Source organism: Lissotriton helveticus, chromosome 2_1, assembly GCF_964261635.1.
Source record: "Lissotriton helveticus chromosome 2_1, aLisHel1.1, whole genome shotgun sequence".
NCBI classification, from domain to species: Eukaryota; Metazoa; Chordata; class Amphibia; order Caudata; family Salamandridae; genus Lissotriton; species Lissotriton helveticus.
This window is the reverse complement of record NC_136059.1, coordinates 1,750,808,066-1,750,817,198: the sequence shown is the minus strand read 5'-3', so window position 1 is coordinate 1,750,817,198 and position 9,133 is coordinate 1,750,808,066. Positions and strand designations below refer to the sequence as shown.

At 43.4% G+C, this 9,133-nt stretch overlaps 1 protein-coding gene across 1 annotated transcript; it reads left to right on the top strand.

Annotated features, from left to right (window-relative positions):
• The first annotated feature begins 1,758 nt into the window (after positions 1–1,758).
• Positions 1,759–3,605, top strand: LOC144820314 (SCAN domain-containing protein 3-like). Its single transcript, XM_078677887.1, has 2 exons — positions 1,759–2,695; positions 3,223–3,605. Exons 1-2 carry the CDS (start codon positions 1,759–1,761, stop codon positions 3,603–3,605), a joined length of 1,320 nt encoding a protein of 439 aa, XP_078534013.1.
• The last annotated feature ends 5,528 nt before the right edge of the window (positions 3,606–9,133 follow it).

Sequence of the window (9,133 nt, the reverse complement as noted above, 5' to 3'; positions counted from 1 at the left end):
AATTCATAATATAGGGGTCACAGCTGTGGCATCAGAAATGGAAAACTCTGTGGGAACATTTTCTGAATAAGAATGGCTTATTGGCAGTGGAGCTCTCTGGAATGGCACAGAGAGAGGTGGGTGGGACTCACCTGCTAGAAATAGTCCTGCATGCTCCAATGAATGGGTCTCCACTTCTGCATCATATTTATTTATTTATTGATTGATTTAATGCATTTTTATATAGTGCAGACTTTACCCGAAGGTGTCAGAGCGCTTCACAATAGGAACAGTAATGATACATGAGGAGAAAATTACAAGTGACCAAATTACAAAAGCAAACGTTAAGTTACATGAGGCAGTAACGTGAGCAAACAAACTACAAGAAGTACCAAAAGGTACATTACAGTTGGAAAAAGTGACTTGTGCAAGTTACAAAAATGTAGAAACTACAAGCAGAGGTATAATACTACAATTGCTGAGCATTCTCTGTGTTCATGACTCCAGTCTATCTGCGGCGCAATGCTGTTCTGCTGCGCTCCCATTGTTGCTTTATGGCAGGTGCCACACACAGTGCCTGAAGGCTCTTTATTAAGGATGTTATTTCGTTTTTGCAATAATGCAAGCATTCTGTACTTGGTCCTTGATGCCCTGTTTTGGTGCTGACTGCTGTGTGGTAGGCACGTGGTTTTACCAAATGCCGTTCCTTTGCAGTCTATCTATCCCACACATCTCTTCACTCAATTTCAGTGGGTGAGGCACGGGCCCTCTCGACTAGTAGTAAGGCCCACCAGGATGTTGCAGATGGCTCAAGCCCCCTCCAGGAGTGAGAGGGAGGGTGTTTTAACCCGTCATCAGTAGAGAGCAAAACGTATTAAGGGGCAGAAAAGTCATCAGGGGTTGCTGAAATGGTGCCCAAGTCTTCACAGGTCACAGTACCTCTCCACAGGCACACAGGCGTCTGCATTTACATGTTTCGGGCTTTGCAGCATTTGCCTCTCATCCCAGCAGAGTTCATCCCATTGCATCCTGGTAAATGCAGTATGCTTACTTTCAAAGTTGCTGTAGTCTTTAACCAAAGTTGTAGGTAGTCCTGTTCTTTCTAGACACGTGTTTCTCGGTTTAGCCCGTACTCAGTAGAGAGCAAAAAGTATTAGGGAGCAGAAAAAAGTCAGTAGGGGTTGCTGTAATGTCAGTCAAACTACTGCCATGATTTGGATTAAAAACTATATGTCCGTTCTGTAGCGTACTCTGTACTACTGTGATATGTCCTTGGCTGGGCCCAGGAATTGTTGAAGTGTGGTCTTTGGTGTTACAAATCAGTCTGATGTACACATTAGCTGCAATTTGGCTTTATTCATTGTTTGCAAAAAAGTCTGATGTACACATTAGCTGCAATTTGGCTTTCTTCATTGTTTGCAAAAATGTGCCATCTTAGATCTCATTACAAAACTGAATGCTATTTCTACCTGTGTGGCGTACCAATAAGAATAATTAATCCAAATGGTCATCATCATCACGGGCTGCTATTGGAAATTAACATCAATAATAGATCCATCATTAGAAAGAGGATAACTTTTGTTCTACTTATACTTTTCTTACCTGGATGTTTTGTACTTCAGACTTATTATACCGTGGAGACTGGATGAGACCCGGAAGAAACCTGGACATACTTGAGCAAAGGAAAAGCAAAGAAGGCCAGGAACTTTACAGATAGAAAGACTCCTCCATCTGAATAATTCAGACGCGTGAAACTGATTTCCATCTTTCTGATTGACAATGAAGAGATTTCTAATCCAGAGTTCAAGTTCATCTGCGCAAAGTGAAGTTGCAGGTTCTTCTGACAAAGAGGACGGGAAACGAAAAGCCAAGTACAGAAAGTACGATGACAGGTATCTGGATTATGGTTTCACATGTGTTCAGGTTAATAATGAGGACCGTCCGCAATGTGCAATCTGTTTAAAAGTTTTGGCTCTGGAATCCATGCTCCCAAGTAAACTTAAGCGGCATCTTGAAAGTCTTCACCCAAATGTGGTGGGAAAACCAAGGGAATTTTTTGTAAGAAAAGTTGCAGAAGCCAAAGTACAAAAGTCCACTTTCTCTAAACAAACCAAAATTAATAGTAATGCCCTCCTGTCCTCATATCAAGTGGCCTATCTAGTTGCACAGAGTAAAAAACCCCACACAATTGCAGAAGAGCTGATTTTGCCTGCTGCTGTTAAAATGGTAACAAACATGGTCAGCGAAGATGCGGGTAAACAGCTGCTGAAAGTGCCTCTTTCTAATAATACTGTCAGCCGGAGGGTCAATGATATGGCTCAAGATATTAATGATCAGCTCATCTGTAATCTAAGAGGAAAAGACTTTGCACTGCAGTTGAATGAGGCAACAGACAACCACAAAGACACCCATCTTATTTGCTATGTCCGGTTTGTACACGAAAAACAAATTGTTGAGGATTTGTTGTTCTGTAAAGAAATCAAAGGTGGAACTACAGGTCAAGACTTGTATGCAGTTGTGGATGATTTTATGCAACAGAATCAAATTGACTGGGAGAGATGTGTTGGAGTTTGTACAGATGGGGGTCGTTCAATGGCAGGATGCTACCAAGGACTTCAAGCTCGCATACGATCTAAAGCGCCCAATGCTGTTTGGACACACTGTATAATACACCGAGAAGCACTGGCAGCAGGAAACCTCAGTGAAGAACTGCATGGTATTTTGAAAATAGTAATCAAAGTGGTAAATCATATTAAAACAAGACCAATGAAAGCACGATTTTTTGCTAAACTGTGTGAGGACATGGGTGCCGACCACTCATGCCTCTTGTTCTACAGCAGCTCTCGGTGGCTGTCTCTTGGTAATTCCCTGCTTAGAGTGTATGAGCTGAGGAATGAAATATACTCATATTTACATGATGATGAACATTGTTTTGCTGACAAATTTATTGATGCAGACTTTCTAATACAATTGGGGTTTCTTTCTGATCTATTTGAAAAACTGAATGTACTGAACAAGTCCTTGCAAGGCAATAACACTAACATTTTGCAACTGTCATCCAAAGTTTCAGGCTTTAAGAACAAAGTGAGCCTTTGGAAAAGCAGTGTAAGCAAGGGTATAAATGTTTCCCTTCATTGGACCAGTTTCTGCAGGAGAATGGAATGGTGTTAAAGGAGGAACTGCAGACAGTTTTTGTTCTGTATTTGTCGCAACTGCGTTTTTACCTTGACAAATATTTTACAGAGGATGAAGTGGAGCCAATAAAATGGGTGAACAACCCTTTCAATGCTGAGATACATCAGCATTTCAACAATGATGAAGCAGAACAGCTTATTGATGTTGCAAGTGACTTGGCATTGAAAGTAAGGTTCCAGTCTCAGTCACTGTTTGAGTTCTGGTGCCAAGCTGGGGATGAATACCCAATGATAAGCAAGAGAGCCCTGCATGTTTTGATCCCGTTTGCTACTTCAAACCTTTGTGAAGCTGGTTTCTCAGCGGTTGCAGTAATAAAGTCCAAATATAGGGCAACAATTAACCTTGAAAAGGAAATACGTGTTGCGATCTCAAAAATAGCTCCAAGATTTCAGGAGCTATGTAAGGAAAAACAAGCACATCCATCTCACTAGAGTTTGTAAGGTAAATTCGGATTCCGTTGTTTTTCCTGTTCATTGAAAAAGATATTTTATTATACAGAAGTTTTTAAACTATTGTTGTGTGGTCCAAAAAAGTCTTGTATTGTTTCTCACTTAACAAGTTTTTATTAAACAACTGTTATCTTCTTATTTTGTTACTAATATCATTATAATACCTTCATTGCGTCCCAATTACTTTACGGAAGACAACAGGAAGTACTCCCGAGGTCGGGCTTATATCCCGCCCACTGGTAAAAAAAAAAATGGTGGGGAGCCACGGCCAACTGCCGATTAGGTCAAGGGAGCCACGGGTCAAAAAAGTTTGGGAACCACTGCAATAGACCTTAAATCAGTTTGGGGTTCAAGGGTTGGCAGGTACAAGGCACTGAGGCTTTGCACCGTGCATGCCTCATCCCGAATCATATGTTGTTTCTAAATGAAACATTTTCCCAGACCACATGCTTTGGATTGGCTACTTCTAAAAAGTTAAACGCTCCTTCTTTCCCGGAGTTGGAGGAATATGATGGTTGGAGTAATTTTACTCAGTTGTCCATTAGAGAGTTACAGACTCTACTTCTTAATTCCTCCTTTAACATTTCCAGTATGAATCCTAAGGGTTGGCTGCTTTGGCACCGTAGTGCTGATTCTTGCCAACATAGATTTTTGAATTTAACTGACGGTTTCACAACTGTTAGATCTGATCCCCGGTTTAACTTGGGTCATACTGTCACCTCTTATTCTGTAGGCAAATTGTGTCAAACTTGGCTGAAACATTCAACTTTACCTGCGGTTAAGAATCACCTATCTAAACTAAATGCAGACGTGGACTTGAATGACTTCATTAAAGGCCCGGCTAGTGGCAGGTCAAAAAGGTGGTTATATGGGGTTTACAATGAAATTTGGAAACTTTCACAAATAGAGGCTGCTACACGCCTTAGGGCTATTGATCAAGCAAATCTTGAGAAAGTGCTTGCGGTTGTTGACAATAGCATTAATGTGCTTTCCTCTAGAATTTACACATTGGATAATATTGTGTCGTCAGTTGTCGATATTGTGCATGATGAAGTGTCAGTATTATACCATGGTCAGAATCAATTACGATCAATCATGCAGTTTGCATGGACCCTTCAAACTCTAAAAATGGGTAAAGTTCCCTGGGGGTACATGAACGTGTCTTCTTTATTTGCACCGTTTAATTTGACTGACAAACAACGCCTGCTTTCAATGCGTGATTCTTCCTTTTCTATGTTACATATTGAAAGGTTGGAATCTTTACCTTTTTCCGTGGCAGAAGCCACTGCTGCAACGTGGCTTATCCACGGTTTGATAACGCTGCCTTTTGCTTTATATACATTTTCAAATTGTATGAAATATGTACCCATAGGTCGTTATGAGCCTTTAGGTAGCGGTTTCCTCCATGAAGTCTGGTTGCTTCCATACACATACAGATGTTTTAGGGATGACCAGGAAGTTTATCTGACTGGGGAGGAGTGTACTGAGACGCCACATCATTCTTTGATGTGTAGACACATACAGTTACACGGTTCATGCAACAGGGACCGACCGAATATGGCTTGCGTTTTGCAAGGCACGCCTGTTCCTGCTATCATCCCCACGTTTAAATTGTTAGAGAATGGTAGTTATTTAATGCTCAATAATGAGGACTGTTGTGGGTTAGTTAAAGGTATAGCTTTCATCGTAACAGTAAGTGAGCGGGTTATTTGCTGCAGAAATGTGCTTTATCCTCCCACACGTGAACATAGGGAGTATTCCATCTGGCCACAGATACCAACCTTGGGAGCAGAATTCAGCGGCATGGCAAGAATAAATGCTCTTTTGTCCCAGAAAGAGGTGGCCTTGAGCTCGGCCCGTGAAACTTTCGTGCTTCACATTGCGAACACCCGTACAGAGGTTCAGGCTCTTTTGAATACTGATTTGCCTTTGCATTTCGGAGCGATGGTTCGAACTATCTTTAACGCATCCTCCACAAAAGGCCTTGCACATTTTTTTAAAGTTGTTAGCAGTGGTCTCGTGACTTCCTTTGAAAAGATTTTTGGAGTCATCCCTGCTTTCTTCCATTCTTTTTTTTCATCCTTGTTTGGAGGGTTCCCGTTTTTACTTGCATTAGCAGCTGGCGCTCTAGTGGTTTTCTGTCTTTTTAAATATGGATGTCCTTCCTGTGCAAGACCCCGCGCAACAGCTACTGACGCGGTTTCGCAGCCGCATGCTTGATTATTATGGCACACTGCCGTTGGCGACATTGAGCACGGCATATGGATTATCTTTTCGATTCTCCTACTTCACCTGTGTCCAGCCTGTATTTCACTGCCTGACCTGTGATTTCCATTGGGCCATTGATTTGTGTCTCTGCGGACCGGTTTCTCCTGACGTCGATTTTAATCAGCTGATGAGTCCTATCATTGCTCACGAGTTGGTTTGTTCTGACGAGAGGATTATGGCCTTAGCAGTGGCGCATGGACTAATGGGTCCCTGGGATGTATTGTCGGCAGCACAGAATTTCTTGGACTTAAGTGTTCTTGAAAACCCACCGAGCTGTCCTCTGATGGTTATAGAGGATCCGGTGCTGGGAGAACACGTATGTTCTTTTCATCTTTTAAATTGGATGGCTGAACTGTTTTCGGATGAGGACAGTGATTTCCTATTGGAGGCTGTTGCTGCTTACTTTTCATATACAGTTTTATCATAGACACTGCCTCGGATTGACGTGCTGATTGATAGCATTTTATTGTTTTTATTGACTTATATGTCAAATTTTTTTTATATTATTTCCGTGCCTATTGGCTTGAGCCACGTTATATTTTTGGGCTATTTTTTAGCATTACTTTTTAATGTTTGGTTTCGGATCATGCTCGTTTACTGCTGAGTTCTGCTCTCATGTGATGGCACTTCTGTTATCATATTCAGTCCGTTCTCGGATCATGGGGGGGAGTCATGTAGCTCCTGTATATCCTTATATCGTGTTAAGTTAGCATAGGTACATTTGAGGTTTAAACGCCATTTTTCATTCTTGCAACTTCTGCGCACGACACTTAATTGTTGACTTAGCTTTCAACCTAGTAGTTTGCCGTGGTTTATGTGAGAATAATATGTTATTGCTCTGATATCAGCTTTGCTTAATAAACTATGTCTGCACGAAGAGTGCTGAAGTTTCAGGAACAACACGATATGGAATTGTTATGAGGTCTGATCTCCACGCCTTCATAGTCATAACACAAGTGCAGCCTTTGCCAACTCTGGCTTCAGGCGGGATTGATATTGCTTTGCATGAGGCACATAGAACACACTTGATGCGGTGCACATGCAGAGAGAGCTGGTGTATGCTGATGTGATTCCTTCATGCTAGGACACTAAGGTATGGGCCCGCCCTAAAACAACCCAAAGAGACCTTCTTAGCTAATAACATAATATATATGTTAGGGAGGGTGAGATATAAGTGTTGTTAACTCTTATTCATTACAGTATGTTGACATGCTGTCACCATTCGTTTTTTATGTCTTAGTAACTATGCTGGTAATTTTGCTACTGATAATAAGTATACTTGTATTATCTAAGATACTGCGCCTGAGAAGACGGCATTAGTAAATAAACATTTCAAATGCACATGTGTCTTCTTTACTCCATGTTCTGGTTTGTAATGATAATATAACGAAAGAGTGTTCATGAGTTCCACGTACCCTGAGGTGCAGTAAGTTCATGTTCTGGTTTGTCTAAACATTGGGAGTTTGATATGTCCAATGAGACACTGTAGCTAGCTCGGTAAGGGGTGAGTTGGGTACTGAGGTGAGTTTTGGGTCACCCTAATTCGCCGAGGTTCCACTCCTCTGTGCACAGTTCTGTGTGAGAACAGAAACCCTGCGACACCACCCTGCCGGGCGAGACGTTGCAGCATCGCCACAGTGGAAGAACCCTTTTCCGGGCGCCTGGAGCGCTGAGGGTGCAGCTGGGAAGCCTCCACCTGGGGAGGCGGGAGAGGCCTGTTCGCACCGTCTCTCCCACCCAGTGCACCCCACGGCGTCTCGCTTGACATTTGTTATGGCCGGACCAGGCGATGAGGACGAGGGGGGGGGGTCGGAGGCATGTGCAAGACATCCCCCCCCAGTGTTGTCGCAGCCATTATAAAAGAAAGAAGAAATGTCCCGTCCGTCTTTGGGCCGGACGCCCTTTGCTCTGGCCCCATGAACGGGTTCCTTGGCTCATCCGGTGGGGCAGGCCTTGGTGTGTGGTGCCTCTCCTGGGCCTTTCGTGCAGAGGCCTCTCCACTCCCAGGCCCTCCATGGATGCTGGCCCAGACTGGGAGAGAGAGGGTCTAACCTGCAATTCTCCAGGGTTACCGCCACCGCGGCCGGATCCCGTCGGCCTCGGCCTCTGGTTGATGGTGGCCGGACTGGGAGAAAGAGGGGAGGGTCGAGGACACAGACATTCCCCCCCTTGCAACTCTCCAGGGTGGTCGTAGCAATCCCCCTGGACGGGTGCCATTGGCCTCGGCCTTTCCTCCGGCTACACCCTACGTGATGATCTTCTGCCGACGGTTGGCAGCAGGACCCGCCTTATATGTGTTGCTTCCGGCTGGGCGTAGCCGGAAACCTGTTGCACTTTGGAAGTTTCCAGAATGGGGCGGATGTCTGCTGACTTGTATCTTTCCCAGTTTGCCGTTATTTGGCCGTGGCAGGCGGTGGGACAGACACGTTTTGGGGCAGTGAGGGGCGATGAAGCCTCGTTGCCTTGTGGCCGTTGCAATGTCACACTTGGTTTCTCTTACTGTTTTCAGGTTTCTTATTACGGGCTTACTTCTAACGTTTCTTGTTTCTAGGACAATAATAGGTTTTATCATTACGTATTGTTATCGTTTCTTTGTTTGTTATTTAATAAAAAGTTCATCAGTGGCCTACTGATTTTCGTTTTCCTATTCCTTTCTTTCCAGGTTGTTTCATGCTAAAGTTTCTGTTAACAGGATACAGTGATCACTTCGTTATTATTGCATATGTCCTTTTCACTAGGGGTGCTCTCTGGTCGGGCCAGATGACCTATCTCTAGTAAATGGTCCGGGTGAAACAGGTGCATCAATCAGTGGGGAGTAGATAGGCATGACAGATTACAACGGGGGACAAAGGTCCGCATTACTTACCCTTTCACTACTTGCAAAGATTTTCCTATGTTTATTTTCAAACAGGGAATACCTCCAAAAAGAACCAATTCCCAAACAGTCAATGTTCGGGCAAACAATCAATCAATGAGGAACGAAATAGGCACGATGTGTTAAAGGTTTGCGTTACCTACCCTTCACTATCTGCAAAGGGAGAGAGAATATTCCTATTCTTCCCCGTTTGCAGGCAGAGAAGATCCTTAAGAGAACCAACTTCGAACAATTCAATGCTCGATTCAATCAATCAATCAATGGGGAGAAAAATAGGTATGACGGATTACAATGGGGACAAAAGTCTGCATTTACCTATCCTTCACTATCTGCAAAGACTAAACAGAGTATGGCGATTCTGTGCTTG